Source organism: Haemorhous mexicanus, chromosome 2, assembly GCF_027477595.1.
Source record: "Haemorhous mexicanus isolate bHaeMex1 chromosome 2, bHaeMex1.pri, whole genome shotgun sequence".
NCBI classification, from domain to species: domain Eukaryota; kingdom Metazoa; phylum Chordata; class Aves; order Passeriformes; family Fringillidae; genus Haemorhous; species Haemorhous mexicanus.
Window position 1 is genome coordinate 25634738 of NC_082342.1, and position 25651 is coordinate 25660388.

General features: G+C 42.2%; 1 protein-coding gene across 1 annotated transcript; it reads left to right on the forward strand.

The window, feature by feature from the left end:
- The first annotated feature begins 8269 nt into the window (after positions 1–8269).
- Positions 8270–23465, forward strand: TBX19 (T-box transcription factor 19). Its single transcript, XM_059840344.1, has 8 exons — positions 8270–8504; positions 14034–14298; positions 16157–16291; positions 17058–17119; positions 18134–18195; positions 18839–19027; positions 21443–21575; positions 22434–23465. The coding sequence occupies exons 1-8, from the start codon at positions 8308–8310 to the stop codon at positions 22666–22668; spliced, it is 1278 nt and encodes a 425-aa protein (XP_059696327.1). The 5' UTR covers positions 8270–8307; the 3' UTR covers positions 22669–23465.
- The last annotated feature ends 2186 nt before the right edge of the window (positions 23466–25651 follow it).

Below are 25651 nucleotides of genomic sequence, written 5' to 3' on the forward strand. Positions count from 1 at the left end.
TTAATTGTTTTTACAGTTAATGTTCTTAATATTCTTATGGCCTTTTAAACGATGCTGATTCTCCAGATGATGCTGAAATTGCTGTGGGTAGTTTGTTTCCTTTTGTTTGTGTGTTTGGTTTTTAAAATTGTTGTCCTGTCCTCACTTCCTTTCCTGTGCACGCAACTTGTACTGCTGGGGGGAGTTTTTGTGTCACCAGTGTTTTGCAGCAGCTTCACCCAGCAGTTGCAGGCACCTAGACAACTGGTTGGCATGAGTGGAGTTGTTAAGGTGAGGATGATATTTTTATTATTTAATATTTATTTACCTTAAGAGTCAACCTAGATATACCAACAAGCTATCCTTAGTCCATGCTACAGAGGAAATAATGCCTGGTCCTATTCTGTCAGCAAAGACAACAGGAAGCAATATGCCTCTGAAATAAATATGCCCTGAGTACTGATGTACACTCAATAAAATGTAAATGAAGTAAAATACCAATGATTTATGAAGTTGTGTTAAAAATAATTAGAGGCAATTTTTTTTTTCTTAGCTTTCAAAGAGCTGGTCTGTTTAAGTGTGTGCCTACTATGCTGTGGTTTAATATTCTTTGGCAGCATATCAAGACTGTGTGTCCATCAGGCTGTTCAGGGTATGTTACACTGTCTCCTAACTGACAGGCAGGTGGGTTTTTTCCCTGTCTGCAAGGGTGTTGGTGAGACTTGGGTGCTGTGGGAGACTGTGTTAAGTTTTCAATTATACTTTTTTTTTCTTTGTTTTTGTTGATTGTTCTTCTAAGCAAGCTCTGTCTCACAGCTGACTGAACTGAAATTTCTGTCCTACAGGAAACTCCAAAGTTGCATTTGGAATACAAGCAGCAGCTTGTCTTCAGTAGTATAGAAGCCATGGGGTTTGCATTTTATCTTTTTGAAAAGGTTAGTGCCCCAGGAATGTCAGGAAAGCTGGATACATCTGTGTCATATCAAGGCAACTGCAATTTCCCATAGGGCAATAAATCCTTTCTGTGTCTAATAGCTTAGAGGTATCTTGCTTGCCTAACTCAACCTCCTGCATAACAACAAAGCTGTTAAACTTTGCCCCTTCATTGTCATGCTGAGGTCTTAATACTTGAATGATTTAAAAAAAAAAAAAAAGTGAAATCTTCATTTGAAATCCATAAACAATGATCAGCCGCACTAAAGTGCATTCCGTTGATGAATTTGCACTTTAGAAATGCTCTGAATGGGTTTGTCAGTTGTGGTACAGCATCTAGTCCCTGAATCCCATTACCTTGCAAAGTCACCAGTATTCAAATTCAGTTACAAGGCTCTTGAAAAGCTGCTCTAATGTCTGCCCCTTTCCCTTCTCCTTCCTCAAGGTCTGATTTGCAAGAGAAGGTATTTAATGGATGTGAGCCATTCAAAGGTGGGGGTTGATAGTTATTTTCCATCCCTTGCTTGTACCTTTCCTGTTGAGCTCAGCCTTGGTTGCAATATGTGTGGGGATACAGGCTTGGAACTGCCCATCCATGAAGTGCTGGGGATTCCTAAAGGGAAAAAAAAATCTGGTTTTCTCAATTTTCAGAAGAAAGCTGCTGGTGAATTAGAGATGCAGTAGTCTATCTAAGCTGCCAATCTTTGGGATTGCTATTTTAAGTTAGCCTGGTTGAAACCCTTTTAAGTTTCTCTTGCGTTCCCTTGTGGCATCTCTAAGAGAAGTTATTCCCAAGAATTCGTGCTTCAAAACCTCTGTGGGAATAAGTGTGGAGTAACATGAGTGTAGTGTAAAAATGGTACAATGAAGTGTCACCTGGTCAGTATGATTTCATTGCAGCTCTGAGGGGCTGTCATGCCCTAAAAGCTGGGGAAATACTGAAAGCTGGAGGGGGGCTTTGTACCAGGCACATAGTTACACAGGACAAGGGTGAACAGCTTCATACTAGAAGAGGAGAGGTTTAGATTAAGGATTAGGAAGAAATCCTTTACTGTATTAGTAGTGACGCACAGGAACAGATTTCCCAGAGATGCTCTTGATGCCCCATCACTGGAAGCATTCAAGGCCAGGCTAGATGGGGATCTGAGCAACCTGGTCTAGTGGAAGGTAGACCAGGCAGGAGGCTGGAATGAGATGATCTTCAAAGTCCCTTTCAACCCAAATCATTCTACGATGCAATCTGTGATGTGAAAAGAAAACATTTTAAAATGGGCATGTGCTCCTGTAGTTTCTGTTTGTGTGTAACAAGACGTGTCAGGCTCATCACTTTTGAGAGACTCAACTGCTTCAACCGAGTTATAATCGCAACTTGTAAGCAGAAAGCTTTAACCTACACATCCAGGTCAAAAGTGCATGTTTGGTTTGCCCAATAAACACTGAGTGTATTACTTTCATTCTGAGCTGTTGTAAGTTGAACTTAAAGCTTTGCTAGAATTTCTTATTTTTAAATTATTTTCTGATCTTTAAGATGGGAACAGTAATAGTTTCTTCCTCTAGCTGATAATTCATGTCTTAAGACATCACTGAACATCTTCAAGTAAAAACAAAACAAATTAGAAAAAAGTATAATTATTGTTTAAAGCAAACAATGTTACATTTATCATCAGCTTAACTATATATATTTGGTTTGCTGTTAATGTTTTGGTGAGGGGGCTACAGGGGTGGCTTCCCTGGAAAACTGCCATAAGCTTCCCATACATTGATAGAGCCACGGCCAAGATGAACCCACTGCTAGCCAAGGCTGAGCCCACCAGCAACAGTGGTAGCACCTCTAGGGTAACGTATTTGAGGAGAAAAAACCCTTACACTAATGCAGCCAAAGAGATGGGAAAGAATTTGTGAGAGAAAAAGCTCTGCTGACACCAAGGTCAGTGGAGAAGGAGGGGCAGGAGGTGCTCCAAGAACTAGAGCAGAGATTCCCCTGCAGTCCGTGATGCTGACCATGGTGAGGCAGCTGTGCCCCTGCAGCCCATGGAGGTCTGTGGGGATGCAGAGATCCACCAACCAGAGCAGATGGATGCCCATAGGAGGCTGTGATTTGTGGGAAGCCCAAGCTGGAGCAAACTCCTGGACAGAGGAGCCTGCACTGGAACAGATTTGCTGGCAGGACTTGTGACCCTGCAGAGAACCCACACTGCAGCAGCCTGTTCCTGAAGGATAGCACCCCATGGAAGTGACCCATACTAGAGCACTATGTGAAAAACTGAAGGCTGTGGGAAGGACTAATGGAGAATTTCATGGAGGACTGTTTTCCATAGGAGGAATCCTATGCTGGAGCAGGGGAAGGGTGTGAGGAGCCCCTCCCCTGAGGTCACTGGCAAGGAGAGGGAAGAGAAAACCAGGAGGAAAGTTAGGCCTGGAATAAATGAGGGGTGGAGGGAAGTGTTTTAACATTTGGGTTTATTTCTTATTAGCTTACTCAGTTTTGATTGGTAATAAATTAAACTAATTTCCCAAAGTCAAGCCTGCTTTGCCCATGATGGTAACTGGTGAGTGATCTCTCCCTGCCCTTATTTCAACCCATGAGCCTTTTGTAATATTTTCTCTGTCCCTGCTGAGGAGGGCAGAGGATGGGAGAGACAGAGTAGTACCCACCCTTTGGTGGGTACCTGGCACCCATCCAGGGTCAACCCATCACACTACATTAGGTTTTTTTCTTGGGTTTGTTTTTTTTTTTTCCTTCTTCTTTCTCATTTTAAAAAGCATGAAAAGTCTTCCATGCTCTCTGGGCTCAGAATTAATCTCAGTATAATCTCAGTTAAAACACCAGACAGGGAGGTACCACCCAAAGAAGCTGCCCGCCTTTCTGCTAAAAACATACCCAGGGGAAGTTACTGAAACTGTGCTCTCACCCGGACATTAATGAAAAGGCTAATCTTCTTGAAGTCTCCTCTAGCCTGGCAATCTCTTAAGGGGCTGGACCCATGATTAAAAAACAGAAGGAAAGCAGCTGTCTTTTTATCCGTTCTCAATTATTCCATGGTAGTTGATAGGTGTTGATTTCCTGGGAATGTCATGGTGATGGAGGTTACATTTCCCTGTGTTGTTGGGACTCACTGTTCGGAGAGAGGTTAGTTGAATGCTGCAGTGGGAGCTTTGGAGATGGAAAGAGTGAGTCTTATTTTCTGCAATTTCATCTGATGATGAAGGGCTGCCTTTTCTTTGGAAACATGCAGCTAAAGGCCAAAAAACAGCTATCCAATGTCAAGGCAAGAAAGGCCTCTTTAATTACCTTTTTTCTTGTTTGCTTTTTTTCCCTCTCCTTTCTGTGTACCTCACCAGCTGGTGGCCAGGGGCATTTGAGAACAAGCTTAATTAGAAAGTCAAAAATAACCCCTTGTTTATTCCTGCTGTAACTTAGTCAGTGAAGTCCAATAAGTATTGCAGGATTGTTCTGATTGTTCTTTCACTGCTCTCCCCAGTCCTCATTGCTTCATTTAAAATGTGAGTTACTGAATTATTATTAGTAAATTGGACATGACTGTGAGTGTTGTGCTTGCATTCTGAGCTAGTTCTGCCTATGAGCCACAAGGAGTCTGCTTGGAAGTGCCCAGCTCTCCCAGATGGGTTTCAGGGAAAGCTTACAAATTTGCAGGTTTTGTAGGGGCATTTTCTGCTCCTTCTGCCACCCCTACTGATTTGCTTGTCTAATTAAATGGGTAATAAGTGCAAGAGGGCAATAAACAGTCCCTGCTTGCAGTAGCACTGGCTGTGAGTCACCAGGAACACCTACTGTGCTCCTCTGTAAGTCCACGGACCTTTTCTTCAAATGTCAGGTTCAGAGAAATTTAACTGACAGCCCAAGAAATAACCCACACCTGAGAATGGATTGGTCTCCGTGCCCTGGCAATACCTACAGCTACTAACATTAATCTGTTTGGGCCTCTGTTCCAGCACCTGTAGACTTGGAAAAATTAATCTTGCAATAAAGTAGGAAAAAGAAGGGTTATTTGGAAAGCATTCCAAGTTGTTATTTAGGTGAATAGAGGGACAAAATATTAGAGGCTGTCTCTTACTTCTCATAAAACAGGCTAAATATTCAAAGTAAATTTCCACATGTAGTATTTTTGTTAAATGAAAAGCCAACAAAAAACAAAGAACTATGACTCTGGATTTCTCTGGTTTCTGTTCTGCAGCCCTCTCTCATGGCAGCTGTGTGACACAGAGACAGTGCACAGTGCAAAAAAGCGTCATTCACGGAATCTGGAAGTGTGGTTTAAAGTAAAATCTCAGGCCCAAGTATATTCAGCTGGTCATGTGCTTGCATATGTGTAAACTTACTATTTCTTTGGCTAATTCTTCTAGGTTGGAATGATATGTCAGTGGTGAATTGTGCCTTCTGCTACATCCAACACAAATTGCTCTTAGGCTGAACTCTTAGAGCTGAAAATACCTTCCTCATGCTGAAAATAGTAATTGGGCTTTTCCCACTAACCAACCACAAGTAACTACTCTCATTTTGGAAAATTTTAAGGTTTCAGGTGTCCTGAGCTATGGTAACATAGTTACTAAAATTCAAACTGTGTGAAAGTCAGGTATTTTAAGTTGTTAGATTTGTGGTTTATTTTTTCCTCTGGACACTAGACTTTTAAGAATCAGACGCCTTGTATGAGTGATAACCTAAGCACAAAAGTGCTACCCACTTCTGGGATCTGAAAATGCATTTTATTACTGTGCAGGATGCAGGTTTTAGTATGACACCCAAAAGTAAAAACATTCATGCTTCTCCCTTAGGGATGCTAGCAGTAAAAAAATCCAGTCTTATTGATGAAAAATTCTAATCCCAACCCATTACTGGAACAGGTCCATTGTCCATTCTTTCCACACACCCGTCCTTCCCTACAGCTCAGTCCCAGGAGTGCTTTGGGCAAGCAGTGCACTCCAAGCAGGACTTCCTTTTCATCTGCTTTGTGGCAACCTCCATTTACAATCAATTTTTGCTGAGCAAATCCTTTACCTGTAGTGACGCACCAGTGTCTACTGGTGAGAGAGTTTCACTTCCTCATTTAGAAACCCTTCTACCAATGTGAACTGTTGTTGCTTTTTTGCATGCTTTTGGTTTCATTTTAGTTCTAAGCATCTTGAGGAAGGTATATGGAATCTGATTTTTTTGAGGCTCTAATCCAGTATCACTCCCCTTGAAGCCCTGCAGGAGAGATGGGCAGTGAGTACTTCTGAAAGCCAGGCTGATTCTCTTTTTATTTGTCTGTAGAAAGAATGGTGTGTAACTACTGGAATATTATTACTTTTATGAGCTGTTGTCTCTTTACCTGCCTTGACTTTGAATCTCCTGTTTTATGAGCAACTATATCTAAAAAGCCTTTATGGAAATAGGGCTTCAGATAAAAAAATATTCCCAAAGTAACATGTACCTGTTTTAAAAGTTCCTGAAAACGTTCAGTTAAAATTCATGGCACTTCCACCAACACCAATTTCTCTGTCTATTTGTGTCTGTAGTATAATAAAATTTAAAACTGTCTCATATAGTTTCCTATGTATTTCCTATGCCATTTGATCACATGCAGGGAAAAATTACAGTAGTAGCTTCTGTCTCCTCTTTGAGTGTTTGGAAAGGGGAACCCAAACATAAACATATTCCATTTACACCAGCATACCTGAGAAGCAATTATTTTTCCAAATGCAAAGTGGTACATTTCCAGGTACCTAAATAGCCTATAGATTTTGAAGTACATTCTTTAGTTATTCAGCTGTGAAAGTGGGCTGTTTATCAACTAAAAGTTGCTATCTGACACCTGCTAATGTAACTCACCTGCGTTTACTTATAAAATAATCTAGGTACTTTGGTTATGAGTTGACAATTAAAAAAAAGAAGAGGGGAAGAGGTGTCAGAGTGTGAAATTTGAAAGCAGCATAGAATCACAGAATGATTTGGGTTGGAAGGGTGCCAAATAAAGTGCCATCAAGCTCTGGCCATTCTTGTTTAGGTAGAATGGCACCTCTCAGTTTTTTTAAAGGCAAGATCGGTTGGTCTTGTCAAATGATGGATTTAATTTAAATTCTCTTTTATAAAGCCTGCCATGCTCTTTTTCATCTGTAAAAATCCCAACAGTGATCCACCAAGTCATTTTGTCTTTCTAAAAGAGAAAAGCACAGAAATTCAACAGGGACTATTGAATTGAAAGAACGTAAGCAGTCAGAAAATTTCTCTAAAAATGACCTCTAGGAATATGTTTTCATAATCAAGTCTCTGACTATGTCATGTCCAACAGACCAGAAATTTAAAAGACATTATCAGAGATAGATGTATCATGAGAAGTGAGGCACTCCAGTATTTGTTGTATACTAAAGCCCAGTGTTTACAGGTCACTGTTATTTGTGCGGCTTCCACTTAACACTCCGGCAGGGGACTGAGCCCACATGTCTTGTCTCCTTGAATTCTGAAATTGTTGTAGTCCTCAGTAAAATGGTAGCTTTTTTTGTGGGGGGCTTGTGTTGTTGGATTGAGCTTGTCAGAGAAGGTCTCAGGATGAGGTGAGAGGGAATGACTTTTTGGGATGCTGAGGGAGCTTTTGCATGACCTTGAGCTGGTCAGCAGTGCCAGGCCTCAGACAGTTAAGCCCATACCAGCCCCAGAAGTGTGCAGTCTGTCCCTGGAAATGCAGCCAGAGAGGCATTCAGCCACCTGTAAGGTGCAGTAGGGGTTTTGTGAATGACAGTGGGACCAAGGGATGGACACAATATCCGTCAACAGTGGAGGGTAGGGATGCTGCCTTCTCCTTGTGCACTGAAACCTCAGTGCTGCAAGGTCTCTTACTATTATATTTTGATTTAGGAATGTAGAGGAATGAGGTTAATGCATTTATGCAACATTCATGGTGAAAATATTTTAAGACAACCTTCTCTGTGTAACTATCTTGACTCTTCCCAGCTCCTTCAGTTAGAGTCCGCACCAGCGTGAATGCAATTTCCATGCATTGTTTCAGTCTGGAAATGAAACAATTTTCATTAATGGAAACCTAGTTCTCAAGCAGAACAATTAGACCCACTTCAGGTTGAAAAAAGATAAAAGCATGCTAATTTGGATGGAGGACTCTTCTTTCAAGGCAGCCAATTGAGTCATCAGCCAGCCACCCACCTGACTGTCTAACAGGTAATTAGGAGATAGTCCTCTTTTTGTGTGGAGCGTGTGCGTAAACCTCCACACAGTGGTGTCACTGCCCATTGGGACTTCCAGGGGAAAGAGCTAGGCAGTGGCAAAAGAGTGAGGAGAGCACGTTTGTCAGACGGTACCCAATGAACTGACTTCTTTTTTAATTTAGCTTATTATTTTTGTCTTTTCAGCAGCTACCTGAAGTTTCTGGCAGTAAAGCTGTCATGGCAGACTTGGGATGCAAAAAACCCAGTGACTGCACCGTCTCCAGGCTCCTCAGCGTAGTGGAGAGTGAACTCCAGGCTGGAAGAGACAAAGGCGACCCCACGGAGAAACAGCTCCAGGTTGTCTTGGAGGATGCAATGCTATGGCAGAGATTCAGGGAAGTCACTAATGAGATGATCGTGACCAAGAATGGCAGGTGAGTGATCTGCTCAGCACTGTGGGCTCAGTGGAGGTGACAGCCAGGGGGGTTAAGCTCTACAATAATAAACTGTGTGTGCAGATTCGAGAGAACTGCAATGAGCACATCAGAGTTTATAGGGGACTGCAGCCTTGCAGTCTGCTAAAATCACTGTATAAAAAAGATGGGCTGACCATGCTTCTTTTTGGTCATTGCCAAACCATTCCTCCTATGAAGCATGCTGGAAAAATATACAGGCTAACTTGTGATTGCACAAAAAGGAAACTTTCGCAAGGGAATATCTCTCAAAACCTTTGTAATGTCTTCTTATGCTAATAATCATCAGTCTATATTAGCAAGTCCTCACCTGTAGGCTTCAAATTACTGCACAGAAGCAGATTGGTGTTGTTAGACCCAGCTGCAGTTCCCATCCCTCTGGCCTTGGGTATTAACAGCTTGTATAAGCAGTCTGAACCAGAGTGGATGCAATAAAACTGCCCTACGTGCTCTGTATGTATGTGCAGTCTGAATTTCATGGTCCCACAGTTGTTGCTGGTGCCCTTAGAAACAAGTGTGGAATATTGCTTAATATACACTGTTTTAGAAGGACAAAACATTGTGGTATAAATGGATCACATGTCTTATTGTTTGAGGAACACAGAAAGGCACAGAAAAAGGGTAAAAAATCTGGTGAGAAGGATGCTAATTCTGAATCAGGCACTAGCTTGAAGAAGGCTCTCCACAGAGGTTCTGCTCTGAACTCGGCTGACAGCAGAGTCCAGCCCATAACAGACAAGCAGCTACCAGAATAAGATTTGCACAGTGGTACTAATGTTTTTATTCAATTTATTCTCACCAGCCTTTTGCTGCCCCCCACCCCAGCTGTTCCCTCAACATGCACAGGTTTTACGAGACCTTTCAGGAGATCCACATAGGAGAGAGGAATTAGGAGATAGAGAGAAAGATGTACTCTTGTGGTGTAATTTTGCAGACTTTGATTTAGCAGAATTCGTGGATGAAATTACTGTTGACTGTAGCTTGATGAGGGACATAGGTGAAAGCAGTAAAAATGAAAAATCTTGTCTGTTGACTCAGCAAGGTGATTCTGCAGAGAGAAGTCACCTTCCCAAAGGACCAGCTCTTGGTGTAAGAACACTGTTACCATTCTGATTCCTCCTAATAACCTATACTAATAGAAATCTGTTGCTGAGATTCTTTTTACATTGTGAAGCTGCTTTTACTACATTTAAATTGCTTTGAAAACTGCTGTTAAGATAACTTCTAAGTGGACTTTTATTTGGTGTACAGTAGCTTAAACTGTCTCCTTAACAGTGTAAGTGACTAAAAATGAGGTAAAATGGGTTTGTTTCTGATTAATTAAATTGCTACAAAGAGTCACACGTTACCAACAGTATTTTTTTAGTTTCTTTCCTCTCAGCTAATGAAAATCATGACTTCACGATTATACTAGCTCTTTCTGAAATGTCAGGGTGAGTGTGTAGATAAAATATTTTTAAAATGTTGATAAGGGAATATTTTTTATCTGAATATAGCTGGGTACTTTTTATTTCATTGTGTAGGCTGCCTGATTTTTAAATTTTAACTCACACTCCTTATCAGCCTGATTCTACTTCTCCTGTTACCAGTGACATCTCTAGAAATGTCAGTAAGAGCAGCAATAGAATTCTTTACGATCAAACTACAGCAAAATTAAAAATTACAAAAGTATGTCACACTGCCATTTGCATTAATCCATTAATCCTTTTAACATAGTTACTGTAGCAGAGACTATGAAAAAGGATCTCTGAATTCCTGAAAGTATTTTTCATCAAAAAACACAGCATCACACTAAAACAAAGAAAATACAGACTGTGGCCTGCAGCAGAGAACTCTGAACCACGCTATTCAAAAGGAGACAAACTTGAGACAATTTCCTGTGATTGCTGAGTTTTTCTCAGGTTCAAGATTCTTCCGAGATTGTCTCCAGAGAGATTCTCAGTAGAAAAAAATATTGATCTTATTCTGCTGCTGCTAAATGAGTACAACTAAACCTTTCTTGCTGAAGGGTAGATGAATGCTTTTGAAAACTCTGTTCTACAATGAAAGAGAAGAATCAGCCTGAACTTTTGTGTGTGAAAACTAAAACAGTTGGTGTGGACAGACACATTGTCAGCAAAGCTCAGAAATTAAACAAAAAGCTGATACGGAAATTTCCCAGAGAATGAAAATCAAATTGATTAGTGATCCTCAAGTGTCAAATTCTAGCATGCACAATTCTATCTGCTCTGAGTCATCTCTAATTGGTACTGAGGGTCCCAAAATGTCACAGTTAGATGAACCAACTTCAGTGTTAATATACAGATATGCCTCTGTGGCTGTATCAAACTTCATTATAATAATCACCTGCCCTAGCAACATGCCTAGAGGAAATAAATATATTCTGAACAGGATAGACACCATTAAAATTGAAACGTGCTATATCACAAAATAAATCTCAATGGGTGCAGCTGATACAGTGTGAAACCATCTCCTATTTTACTCAGACCTATTGTAATAAATTGACACTTCAATATCAAATGCAGTGTTATCTGACTAAGTTTCCTCTCTCAGTGTTTATACCATACTAGCTAGGCAGTATCCTGAGACTTTGCAATCCCTGTTATTGCCTGGAGACAGGCAGGTGCCACTATTCCCCTCTGCGTATGAGGAGAATCCATAGGGGATCATGTAGTCATGAGTGGGGGAAAAGAAGCCCTTTCCAGATTTGAATGCTAAAGCAACTTTACTGGTTACTGCACATCCAAGTTTGATCTCAAACAACTTCCCACTCAAGATCTGTACTGTGGAGTAATTGCAGCAGATTTGCTCTAAATAAATTGAAGAGGCTGAAATGCTCGGCTATTGTAGAAATGGAGGTCACGTATGCACCTACCTGATCATTGAAACAAACATTCTGACTGAAACAAATTTTGAGAAATCACAATTCGCCATGCTAAAAGACAGATTTTACAGTAAAGCCATTGAATCAGCAGAACATGTTAGGTGGTAAGTTTTCCATTATTAGAGCATATACAGTCAAAACATGCTGGTCCAAGCGAAGCAGGGAATTACTGGGAGTGAAACCGGTTAACACAGGGAAGTGCTCTAATCTTAGTGCTACAGGAGGTTAAAATGGATGGTGACAGTATTCTCTTCTGGATTGGTCTATAGGTCCTTTGGGGAAAAACTTGAGCCTCTCAAATAAAAAGGCAGAGCAGCCTGCCTGCATTGTGGGCAGAGGAATTACCAATCTGAGTGTAACACAAACAGCTCTGCACAATCTAGTGAAATTAAATTTTCATGTGGATTAATTTTCTCCTCTAATTCAATTTCAGCTATGTATCTAAATGTGTTCCTTTGAACATTGACTGGGGGAGATCTAAGCATTGGAAGGAGCAATGCATCCATACTTTTTATGACATCCCAGTTTGGTAGCTGGTACATCCTGGTCAGAAAGACAAGTGTGGTGTGTAAATCTTTGACTAAGCTTCTATTTAATTAGAAAGGTTGTGGTTCACAGTACCTTGAAGACCAGTGAGGAGTGCTGTTTCTCAGGGGTCAGTACTGGGACTAAAGTTTTTCATTACCTTTGTTGGTGACAGGGGCACACCCTTAGCAAACTTGCCAGCAATGCCCAGCGGTGTGCTCTGGTTGACATGTGGAGGGAAGGGATGTCATCCAGAGGGATCTGGACAGGCTTAAGAGTGGAGCCTGTGTAAACTTCATAAAGTGAACTTTGTGGTTCTGCATTAAAATGCAGGCTGGGTGGAGAATAGGTTCAGAGTAGCCCTGTGGCCAAGGACTCAGGAGTGTTGGTGGACGAGAAGCACAACATGACCCAGCAATGTGCACTGACAGCCCAGAAAGCCAAATGCATCCTGGGCTGCATCTAAAGCAGCATGGCCAGCAGGGCAAGGGAGGGGATTCTCACCCTCTGCTCCATACTCATGAGACCCCACCTAGAGTGCTGCATCCAGCTCTGGGGTCTCCTGTACAGAAAGGACATGAACCTGTTGGAGCAAGTCTGGAGGAGAGAACCTCTCCTATAAGGAAAAACTTAAGTAGCTAGGGTTGTTCAGGCTGGAGAGGAGAGAGACCTTATAGCAGCCTCCCAGTACCTAAAGGGGGCTACAAGAGAGCTGGACAGGGACTTTTTATAAGGACATGGAGTGATACAAGAGTGGTGAGGCACTGGAAAAGGCTGCCCCAAGAAGCTGTGGATGCCTCATCCCTGGAGGTGGTTCAAGGCCAGATTGAGTGAAGCTCAGAGCAACCTGGTCTAGTGGAAACTGTTGGGGACACCAATCCAGGGACTGGGACAAGATGATCTTTAAGGTCCCTTCCAACCCAAACCATTCTATGATATCTTCTTCAATACTGCACTGACATGGTATCAGTAAGTATTAATATTAGATGATTTTTTTCATTTTTCATCTAATATGAAGGGGCTGAATATATGCAGCAAAAACGATATCAAGGTATCCAGAAAGGTGAGTGGGATGTCATGATTGTTAGCAATTTGCATTTGTGTGTCACTAGACAGTATGACTGCAGGGGCAGAGACTTCCAGTGTCCTTTGAGACAGCCTGGAGTTTCAGATCCCTTCTTCTGTATTTTGGATGTCTTGTATGGCTACCTAAGCCTTGAGAGCTACCTTACCTTAGCCCCATAGCTAAGGACCTCAGGCAATTCCTCTCTCTGTACCCAAAGAGAAAAGGACTTCAGAGATTCATTTGCTTTCATTGGAATTTATGGTCCATAAAAATGTGGCATGCAGAAATGGCAGTTGCCAGGAGAGGTCAGTCTGGAGATGTCTGGGGCAGGGAGGCCTGTTACTCATGGAAGAGGAATGTAGGAGGTGATATCTAATAGCAATTACATGTATTTCTTGACAAGCTAAGAAGCTTAATGAATAGGATACCTTTGCTAGGAGACACATGTTCTGATGTCCACACATTATTCCCAGTTCCTCCAAGTGTTGGAGCCCTACTAGCTCTATTGCTGCAGACTTTCAGGTGCCAATTCAGAGCTGTGTGGCATCGATCACAAGCACTAGGACAGACAGAAAACCACTGAAAGTCAAGCTGTGAGCTCCTGCAAATCTCCTTTAAAAAAGAAAAAAATAATAATAAAAGGGGATTGAGACAAGGTGGCATTGGACCTTTGGGCACAAAAGGAGCATTTTCCCAAAACTAAACAAAGGCAGGATTTCAGTTTTAAACACACAAGATAATGGAAGGCTGGGTAGAAGTTTAGAGCTTGCGTGTAACATGAAACTAAAACCAATAGGACATGGTCAAGCTGCTGAGGTCAGGAATATGGAAGTATGGGAACAAATTACTGGAGAAACTGCCAAGTGCAAGGTCTGATGGCAAAGGTGGATTGAAGGAAGGGAGAATGGTTTTTTATACTGAGCTAGTCAGTGAGCATCTGGAAACAAACATACTGAGGAGAGTCTTTCAAGAGCAGTTTCCAGTGGTGTCACCCTTTTTTTTTTTCCCTGGCCAGGCGGATGTTCCCTGTTTTGAAGATCAGCGTGTCAGGCTTGGATCCAAATGCCATGTATTCCTTCCTGCTGGACTTTGCTCCTACTGATGGCCACCGCTGGAAGTACGTCAATGGAGAATGGGTGCCAGCTGGGAAACCAGAGCCACCAAACCACAGCTGTGTCTACATCCACCCAGACTCTCCCAACTTTGGGGCCCATTGGATGAAAGCTGCCATTTCCTTCAGCAAAGTCAAACTTACCAACAAGCTCAATGGGAGTGGGCAGGTATGGCCTGATGTTTCCACACCACCTCTTGGCTTCAATTGCAAGCACCTACCAATCAAGAAATATCAAGGGTGCATTTATGTAATTATAGAAGCCCTTACAGGCCTCTTCACCCACAGATGCCAATTATTCTCTGGAGGCCAAATGTAAACAGGGATAAACAGGCCTTAATTTGCACTTTCAGATTCTAATGGACTTCTTGATGTTAAGAGAGACAGAGTGCTGTGCTTTACTTAATCGTCAGGGGTCTTTTCAAAGTTGGTCTTATGTGCTGGGGATTTTTACATAGGACTACAGAGAAAGGGGGGAAAAATGGCCACGGGTATTAGGTTTTTGTTGTGCTCCCCAATGTTGTTTGGTGTAAGTGGAATGTTGGCAGGAGTCAGATGGCAGAATAAAAGGCTGCTCCTAAATGAAATAATTACTGTGTCTGCTTCTGCATCATGATAATTATCAATATTCTATTGAATCAGCTTCGGCCTTTGGAAAGAAACCACATGTACCAGAAATAAGTGACTTTCTCTTTGAACCGCTTTAAATGCAAACAGGAAAATTAGTTTTGTTTCATATTTTATTTTTGATGATGCATCTAAAGGCAAAATGTTGCACAAGACCTTTTATTCGCTTGTTTGTTTGGTACAAAACTCTACAGTGGATGATATTTGTTAGCCCAGAATCAACTTCTTTCATGTAAATGTTATATGTTCTCAATCTGTTATTTCCATTAGGTTTATGAGGTACCTCTGTAAGCTTAGTGCTCTAATGAAGCAGGAAATGATCTCAGGTTTTACTGGTTGGAGAACAGGAAGCTGATCTGACTTTTCCTTAGTCATATATGGAACCAGCACACAAGAATTATTGTAGAGCATAGAACAGGATCTGAATTTGCAAATGTGTGTTGTGTGTCCAGAATCTCATAAAAGTCAAAAGCCTCAGCAAAATATGCATGGGGGGGAAAATGCTACAGAAAACTTGGAGGGTCAAAGTGTCCCTGGGGCAAAAAAACAGGTGAACACTGTATATTTATGAAGGAGAGAGCAAAATAGTAGAAAGCAGGAGAGGAAAAGCCATATGAGAAACAGAACCCAAACAAAAGTTACTAAACAATAAATGACTGAAGCTTCCTTTGCTTTCTTTTAAAATCATAACCACAGTGTTAAAGTAAAGCATGTCCCCACTCGGTGCTTCAGCTGCCCCTCCTCTGATGGTATTAGAAAGTAATTGATGACTATCAGTGCTTTATGCTAATAGCTGTGTTCTTTCTTTTATATATATATGTGTGTGTGTGTGTGTGTGTATGTATGTGTATGCATGTATGTATGTATACATCACTTTGCAAAGTAGAAATTTTAAAAAATAATATTTTTTTTTTTGCACTAGAGCCAATTAAAGGTCCTAACAGACTTCCTGGAATCAATGCTATTCATACCTTTTAGTTCCAAGTTAGACAATCTGCCTCTGGCCCAGAGAGGGGACTGGGTGACTGCCTTAGCTTCCTCCTGGCACCTTTTCTGTGATGGTGATTCTGGTCTTCCAGACAGCAGAAGCAGGATAGGGAGTGCCCCTGAGCTGTTTCAGCAGCCTCTAGTGCAGTGGGAGCCCAGTGGTTAGAGGGCCATAGCTGCTAACAAAAATACTCACTGCTGCTGCTGCATCCAAAGCCTTAAATCCAGCCCAGTGAAGTCTCATTCTGTTCAGCCTGTAGTTATTGCAGGGGAGGAAGGCACCTGCCCTCCTGCTTCAGGAGTTACTGGCTGGGGAGGTTCAGCAGCGACAGCTGCTCTGTCACAGAGCCAGAGGCTGGCTGTGAGGTACTAGAGTGGCACTGGGGGCTGTCTCTCTGTTTTGTTTCCTGCAGATAATGTTGAACTCCCTGCACAAATATGAGCCCCAGGTGCACATAGTTCGTGTAGGAGGCCCCCACCGGATGGTGATGAACTGCTCCTTTCCTGAGACGCAGTTCATAGCGGTGACTGCCTATCAGAATGAAGAGGTAGGCGGTGCCACTGTGCTCTGGTCACCACTGATGAGATCTGTTAGCAGCTAATTAACTACAAGACCAGCATGCCTTTTTCTTATTTCCCCACCAGTCCCATGCAGTGTAATACTCCATCCACTCCAATATTCAGTCTTTTCTCTGCAGTAGAACGTTGACTAATCTAGTGTCTAGCTTCAGTAATAAGCCAGCTTATTATCCTGCCACAGCTATTCCAGACTGGTCCATCTGCCCCGGCATCTCAATCCTTTACTGGAAATAAAAGCCAAACAGCCCCACAGTCAAGCCCAATATCTTTCTCCAGCAATAACTGATAGTCATAATGATAACCCTATCTCTCCATGTTCCCTATAATACATACAATTGCAGAACAACACAATACTGCATGGGAAAATTTCTGCCCTTGAGGGATGCTTTGGACTGTAAGAATTGCTAACTCCTGTGCCATATCCCTTAGCCAATGTTGCTGCAGATTTTATTCGTACTTGATAGGAATTCAGTGTTTAAACCCTCTTGAAAGGGTCCACCATTCCACCACATTTACCAGACAAGCTCATGCCAGGCTGCCCCAGCTGGTGTTTTGCCTGTGGCACTGATCAGTTCACAGCAAAGTTGTCTCCTACCCAGCCCTGGGAAACATCAAGTGTGGGGATGTGTATTAGGCTAACCCAGGCAGTTCCCCTCAGATTACTCTGGAGGATGTTTTGTCAAGTTCTATTTCAAATTGCCTTCACTAACATGCCTTGTTTTCTATAAACTCAAGATAACAGCTCTCAAAATCAAGTATAATCCCTTTGCCAAAGCCTTCCTGGATGCAAAGGAAAGGTGAGTTCATCTTTAGTTTTTTTGATCCAGTAGCTTTTTGCTGCTGATATGGTGAACACTGTGATATCACCATATAAAAGATAAATTACATAACTGAATCTCGTTTCTGCTAAATCCAGAGTCACTCCAATGGTATTATTGGGGAGACTATATAATTATTACAATAGGTGCCGAAATGGGTGAACATGCTTTGGGAATCCTGGCACTTATGTCCGTCTACACAGAAAGCCTGAAATGAGATGGTGTGAGCTTCCCCAGTAGTGTTATACCCACATATGTCCACTACAGTGTACTTGCACTCCAGTGAATCCTGTAATTTCATAGGTCAGGGAGAAAAAATGCTAACTCCAAGTGTCAAAAAGCACAGTTGAAGTGAAATTACAGTGTAACTGTAATGTAACTACACTGCTGTTATAAAGTCTGTGTGATAATTTATGATGGGTTTATTAAAGGCAAGATGTCAGAGATACTTCCATCAGAAATTAATTGTAGTTGATCCTGCAAAATTTTCCTTGCATCACCATGTTAATGCACAGAGGCATCCAAATGATGCATTCCAGCCCGTAATTTATAATTAATTTTGTTTGGACCTGCTTTATCTTCTGACATGTGAAGTGCCTCATGTGCCTGCAGGAGAATCTGTATTTCCTTTCATTCCTCTCACCACTCAAGAAGTTGCTGTGTCTCAGTGTCAGGGTTTCCAGCTGGGGAAGGGGGAATGCTGCCTTCAGCTTGCCTGCGAGCAGGAATGGTGTTCATGGGCAGATTTAGAATTCCATGTTCAGCTCCCAAATATGGCAAAAAATTAGGAACATTTTTGTTTATGTCATCAAACAAAAGCTCCAGCTTCCTTTATGGCAGAATGTAGGAAGGTCTACTGCTGCCTAGCAAGGTCAAAGAAGAAGGATTTCCCTCCTTTTTTACTCACTTCTCCAATTTTTAGTGAATAGTTCTGGTTATAACTTTTGTAATTTTTCAATGAGAACACTTACCACTAAGTATTTTGCTTTTCAGAAACCATTCTAAGGATGCTCCAGAGACAGTCTCTGAAGGTCAACATATAAGATATTCTCACTGTAAGGTTTTTATTTATGTCAACTGCAAGTTTTGTGAGATATGATGGGTGCTGGGAACCTGGGCCTTGCTTAACTGATTCATGCTGGTCACTTACTGAGTCCTGAATTTTGTTCATAGAGAGGGACCCTTTAAAAAAATAAGAAGATTTAAGAGACCTCACAGTAGGAAATAATGTGAGAGGTCCTGCAGAGGGATCATTTTCCATAAAACCCAGTTTTTCAATATTAAGAGGAATCTAGAATTGAGATGATATATGACATTTTTAGGATTTTTTTACCCCTTTGTTTTTGTATTTGTGAATGTTTTTATCACTGATAAATTTATCTTTCACGGGTTAACAGGTAAAAAATGAGGGGAAGCAGAAGTTAAATTTGCATTACTGATAGTTTTTCTTCCATTTGTTCTTTAATGTTTGTAACATTTTCTGGTTGCTTTCAGGACTTGTTTTCAGTGTTGGTGGGTTGGGAGGGGAGTAGAGAGTTGCTATTTTTTTGTCAGTTGTTTCACAAACCAGTATCTTAGCATCTGCTTGGTATTTCTGAGGCACAGTTGATTCTGCAAGAAGGCTGGTTATTTCTTAGTTGTACTGTAGCACTTTAACGCAGCAATAGTAATAGTCTTGTTCTCTCTTTTCCCTCGAAGTGGGCGGCTGGTTGATTTCCAACCCAGATCCAATGTGTGCCTCAGGAAGCTCTAACTACCAGTACAGTGGAGCTTTGCCTCTGCCCGCTCCACAGGCTCCCCACAGCTGCGAGAGATACTCAGCTCTGCGAGGCCATCGGGCTGCTCCATACCCACCCTCCTACACGCAGAGGAATCACTCCACTTCAGGTATTCCTGGAGCACCGCTTTGCTGCCTCTGCCTGCCTGCCCCTTGCTTTAGGTTAGCACAAACTTTGGAGGAAGGCCGAGCTCAGGCTAGGAAAGGGTGAATCTCTGGGACAACCTGCACAGAACCCTTCAGGCACCCGGGGTGACTGAGGCAGCAAAACAAGAGGTACCAGGAACTGGGTGCACTCTTAGTGATAAACTAGAGTGTATGGCGTTGCTTTCACTACAGCTTCCAGTTATACAAAAAGAGCATTGCAGGTCTTCTTTCGATGTCCTGCCATGACACAGTTGAGTTCTCAAGCCAAAGCAGCTAGGAGCTGAATTGAGGAGAAGGCGTTTTGGTATTGTCAGAACATTCTTTGAGTCCCTCTCCCTTTCTAGATCTGGGTGCAAATCCAGAAATTGATTGTACTTCAATCAGAAGAAGTGGGTTGGAAAGCAGAGTAGGGATAAAGTAATCTGCTTGCTAATTATAATTTAGCAAGAATTCCTGTTTAATGGAAGTATTTATCATGAAGGGTTTGGCTTGAAAAGGATCCTAAAGATCATCCTGTTCCAACCTCCCTCCCTTCCACTAGACCAGGTGTCATGGCTTGAGCCTGGCGCAATGCCAGTGCCCCCATGAAAATACCTCTTCCCTGGTATCTACTGTGAGATGTGATCAGAGACAGAGCAGAGCAGGCTCCAACTTAAGAATGAAAGGAAAAAAAACTTTATTAACCTAAAACTATAAGAGAAACACAGAACACAGGATGAAAACCTTCCAAATTTCCTCCTCCTCCCCCCACCAAATTTCCCATTCAGTTACCACCCCTCAGATCACCCACTCTCAGTCCATCACCACCCTTTAGGTAATCAATTCTCAATTCCTCGGGAAGGGAGGAGTCCCTCTTGCACCACAGACTTCACCCAGGAAACAGTCGAAACTTCTCCTGTTTCCGTGTCACGTGTGGCACCGCCCGGAGAACATTTTGCCATCGTGACCTCTTCCTTCCATGTCCAGTGCTCTCACCACTGCACATGGACCAGAGTTGCTTCTAGGGTTTTTCCCTTTAAGGAAAAAGTTCCATTAAGAAAATGTCCAGTTCCAAAAAGAGCACAGTCCCTCTCCTTTTGGGACACCTGTCCCCACCAAATTTCACCCCCTGGGGCTGAGGGGTCTCCTGAACAGAGATCATCTTCCTCTTCTTCTCTGAAGACAGAGGGCACCACCACCACCACCCTCCTCACCCATCGTCTCTGTTCAGGCGCTCTTTCATATCACCGCACTCTCCTGGCTCTGAGCCATTGCCTCCCCCTAGATGCAGTTTCTGTGTCACAGGAACACAAGTGGTTCTTCCATGGCTATACAAAAAAAGTCCAGTCAAAGGCCACTCCATCATCTCCTCCCACCTAAAATTCTTCTCAGCTTCTTTCAACATCTTTCACTTGCCCGTTTCCTGCTATCCCAAACTCTATCTCATCAACTCCAGGAGGAATCAGCATTTGCAAGGTTTCCATCATCCACAAGAAGGGTTAAAAGTCCCAGGCTCTGCCTGTCCATGAACTCCTACGGCTGGCTGCCCTGCTGGGCAACCCCCCCCCCCCCTTCTCCTTCACGCCGGCTATCACAGGCACAGGTTGTCTCCCTCCGGGGTGGAGCGCTGCCCGAAGCTTCGCTGTGCTCCTCCACCCTTCCATCTCGCAGGGGCCTCTTCCCTTCTGTCCCAGGCCTGGCCTACCTCCTCCGGCCACATGGCCTCCCCTCCCCCCGCCCAGCTCGGAGCCGGGCAGGGGAAAGGTCTGTTCTCTTTCACGAACTGGAACCCAAGAGAGCTTCCCCCGGGAATTCACAGCTTTTAAACCCCTGTGTTCTCAGAGGCATATCCATGCCCTCAGTGGACAAACTAGGTGCCAATATTAAAATCTGAACACCTATTGGTTTGATCACACCATCCCAAAAAAACTCATTTCCTCTCAAACCACGACACCAGGTTGCCCAAAGCTCCATTCAACCTGGCCTTGAAAATTTTCAGGAATGGGGCAGTATTTATAAAATTGTATTAAGTATTCTAGCTCAAATTATAAGGAAATCTGTATCAAAACATTGCCTGATATGTGTAAATTATGAAAAACTATTAGTCAGACTTGCAGAAATGCAAATCCTATGTCTCATGCTGTTCCTTCTCATGTATCACACCTGGGATTGCAATGGCACCTTGCTACTCTCTAAGCAAACACGGAAATTTTGCCTTTTTACCTGTGGTTAGGACTTTTGTGGTTGGGACTTTTGTGGTTGGGAATTTTGCCTATTACCTGTGGTTGGGCACTTCATGATCAGATTGCTGCCTTAAGCCTGTCCATATTTTGCTGTCTTAAGACATTGTCTGCAATGTCACTGAGGATTTGTTTGTTGCTTTTTTTCCCTCCCCAAAGTTAACTTATTGGACAGCTCCAGCAATAATCTTCAGATATTCTCAGGACACGACAGCTGGACTTTGCCATCCTCTCCACACACTAATTTGCTCTCAGTGCCGCACACAAAGGGAGGTGCCAGCCCTGGACCCAGGTAAGGTTACAGGAAAACTGCTGGTAGGAGGAGCACTGAGGCTGGAAGGACTGTCCTGGTGATTTGCTCTTTGTTCCAAACTTTAATCAGTGTCCAGGATTTGAAATGTGTCCTGAGTGCCCAATTCAAGATTTCTGGGCAAGTCTTTCAGACAAGCTAATAATCTTCTATTCTATGGGAGCTTCATTTTTCCCCAGCATTGCTGAAAAACAGGATCTTGGAACACCTACAAAGAATTCTGGACTCTACAATCTGTGAGCATTTTAAACCAAATTATTTTTCTTCCTATATTTCTCGCTATTATCCTGCATGAAATGAGGATCCTATTCTAGGAGTAAATGGAATTTAGACCTAGAGAATCAATTAATTATCAAATATTTTTCTTTATTTTCCCCCAAAAATGCAATAATTTCTTCTCTAATTTCTTCTCTAACTTAGGTGTCAGGAAAATCAGCTGCAATTTCAAATGCACTGTTATCTGATTGAGTAGGTTTTCTTCTCAGTGTTTATACCCCAGTAGCTAGGTAGTGTCCTGAGACTTTGTGATCTCCCTCTCTAGAAACTCTTCTGATTCAGCTCCTAAGATGGCAAGAAGAGAAGTCATAGAGGCACATAAAAAATCCTTACATTTTGAAATCTCACATATACTTGTACATTTCTCTCCATGCCTCCCTCCAGGGTCACCAGGTGATGGCTACTAGTGATTTTCACTAAGATCTTCAAGGCTGATCTAGTTTGGTAACCTGATTTGAATAGCTGCCTTTGAACAGATAGTGAAATTGATTTTACTGTGGCAAGTCTTATGCAGGCTAAATGCTTTGAAATAAGTCATTCAATCTGTGCTGCTTTTTTTTCCAGCCACTACCCTTGCCTGTGGACAGTGAGCAACAGTGCTGTAAATGCTGCCAACCCAGGAAGCGAGATGAACAGCAACCCTCCAAGTATGTTTTTAAGGGGTAATGTCTCCTTACCTGCTACATCATCAGTGCAAATCCCTCTGCAGAGTATGGTGTCTGGCACCATGGAAGCACAAGGGGAAGGCACTCTCACCAGACTGACTGACTCTGCATGGACATCCTCACACTCCTTTTAATGGACAGGCAGCTCCTGAGGGTACCTCAGCTAACCAAGACTGACGCAAATGGCAAATGATCCCTGAGGATTGCAGTGCAGAGATGTATGCAGGCAAAGGACTTCATCACTTCCCATAATGTACCTTTTGTGTGCTAGCTAAGCCAAAATGCAAAGGCAGGAAATATTATAGGAACCAGGTTGTTACTGCAACTTTTATGCATCATTCAGGATAATGTCCAGATAGAATCTTTTTAGTTAGCTTTGCTTCTGTATCACATTAAAAATGGTCAGAGACATGGGACTGAGTGAAGTAGACATGGCAGCTGGATACCCACATGTCATTTTAGAAGTTCCTTCTGTAACTAACAGCCAAGTCCAAGGAAAATTGTGAGCAAGTCTGCAACTGGTCATCTGAAGGGACAGCACTGTTTTAAAGGCTTTCTGAATCTCTTATGTAGAGGTTTTCACAATACCTGAAACTAAACCCCTCGGGCCATGAAATTAATCCGACATCCCAATGCCACCTGCATACAACATTCTCATCCCCTTCCCTTCTCCAGCTGCTGTTTGCTGTATGTGTGCTGTGGGGACAGTGGGCACACTCAAACTGCTGAAGTGGCTGCATTGTAGCATCAGGGTGAAGGGCAGCTAGTTTAGCATTTAGAGTCTGAAGTTACAGTCTTGGAAATGGAAAGCTCCAGTGTTTCCAATATGTATTTTTGAAAGGGTGGAGGGAAAAGAATTATAGAAAAAATGTTTAGCTTGCATTTCCACTTTGCTTCAGCTATACAGTACAAATAAACTATGAATACATGGTGTAATATCTCCTCAACGCCTTTCCAAGGTGTAAACACACACAGAGCCTTTCTCACCTAACAACCTCTGAACTATTTAAAGCAGCTCTGCCATAAGTAAGTTGACAGAACAGGAATTTTCTATTCCATGTCCAGTTACTGGGTGTAAACTCCTGGGCATGGTATTTCATGTCTTCACACCTGTTTCCCTTTTCACTTTGTCTGCTTCAGCTTCCTTTTTCAGGCTACTGCTTTTCCCATCTTGCATGAGTGTACAATATCTAGCACAGTGGAGTCCTGATCCTGTCTGGGATTTCTAACCACTACAATGATGCAAATAACAAGGGTCATACCCCAGTGTTCCTTGTCCTTTCATGTATGTCCTGAGGCAAGCCCTATCAAATTCTCAAAGAGTAAAGAGCCCTCTCTCTAGTTTTTATATATGTTTTGATAAAATCACTTCCTGACTTTGTGGAAAAGAAATATACTACAAGACTGGAATAGCTCTTTGAGGTCTTCAGGGTAGATATGCTACCTGGTATTAATGATAGTTTGTAATTTTTAACCTGATTTGATTACGAAGACTACATGGTAGATTTTTGTCCTGCCAGAAGCAATGCTTGGTACATGGCTGGTACCCCTCAGGCCTCTCCCCAGACAGCCAACGGGCCAGGGCTTGGGAACACAGCTCCATGCAAATCTCCACATCATTAGAGGAAGGAATTCTTTATTTTCAGTTTTTGCACTTTAGCACTGTACTCGCTTAGTAAATGTGAGGATGCAGGGTGGTTTTTGTGACACCTCCTTTAACATATATAAAAACTAGAGAGACGGCTCTTTGCTCTCTTTTCATGCTGCCATTTCAGTTACTGCTTACAACAACCAGGGAAATACTCATTCAGATATTATCCTTGTATGGGTTTTAATGCCAAGCAGAAATCTGCAGAGAAACAAGTGTACTAAAGCAAAACCAAACCCATAGTAATGATGTACTAAGCGAAACCAAATCCATAGTAATTGTTTAGGAGAGGAACAGTTTTATACACAGTTTAAGGGAATCTGCCTCCCACAGGAGAACACTACAGCCAGCATCCCAGCCTGTTACTTCGCTGTGGGGAAGTCCATTGCGCTGAGAAAGGAGAGCTGTGAAGATAGAACAGCAGTTTTTCTTGGGAACAGTTAGTGAAAACTTTCTCCAGTGCTTCTGCTGCTTAGAGGTAATCTGTGCAAACCAGATAGAAGTTTCCAAATCATTATTCAGAGTTGCAAAATTATAGATCAGAATCACAGATCTCAAATTGGTAACTGAGTTGTTCTGAGGCACTTTCAGTTACTGTGAAATTCCACTTTGCAGTGGAAAGGGTTTCACCAGCTGAGCATTTTCCTTTGAAACTCTAAAGTCTCCAGACCAGTCAATTTTAGCCCTAGGATAGCTGTGTGCATGTGTGCCTATGGATAATCTGTATGTGTAACCCTTCCCTTAACAGGAGCTGGCAGACAGGAAACTGGACATGTTCTCTATCTGATGTGTTTCAATATCCTCAGGTCCTTGCTGTCTCCTCCTATAGAAGTTCCTCCCTACCCAAGAAAATAGCCAGACAAAAGAATACATTTGTGTAACATATGCCAGTCAATTGCACTAATTTTGCCCTGAGAAGTTTAGTGCCCAAAATTGACACATTGCTTTTTTATTTATTTGGTCAGCTGGCAACAGAATGCTTTGTCAAGATTTGTTTAGATCTTTGGTTTGATTTGCCTTGAGCAGTTTTTTTGTTCGTCCATCTTTTTTGTTTGCTTTTTATATTGCTTATAGCAAGAAATCCAGTTTCTGGAGCCTTTAAATGTGTTCAATAATTTCTCTGTTGGAAAGGTTGATATAAATAGATGATCAACATGGGAATGTAGAAATGTCAGGGAGCTCCAGGAGTATGCTCTATTCCCCTGCCATTGGAAGGAAAGCATGATTCATTTTATAAACTAATCAAGATTTGTTGGAATATTATGTCATGCTTAGGTCCCAGTAGGCCATGGAGAAAAGGCTGACATTTAGAAAGCTTATTTCTGGCTTAAATATGTTTATGGCTAATTCATAAATGTTTATGGCTAATTCATAAATATTAGTTCTTGGACTGATGCTGTCCTTTTGCTGAAATTATTAATTTCTTCTTTCATTTTTTAAAGTGGTATTGGGTTTTTTGGCTTCTTTTT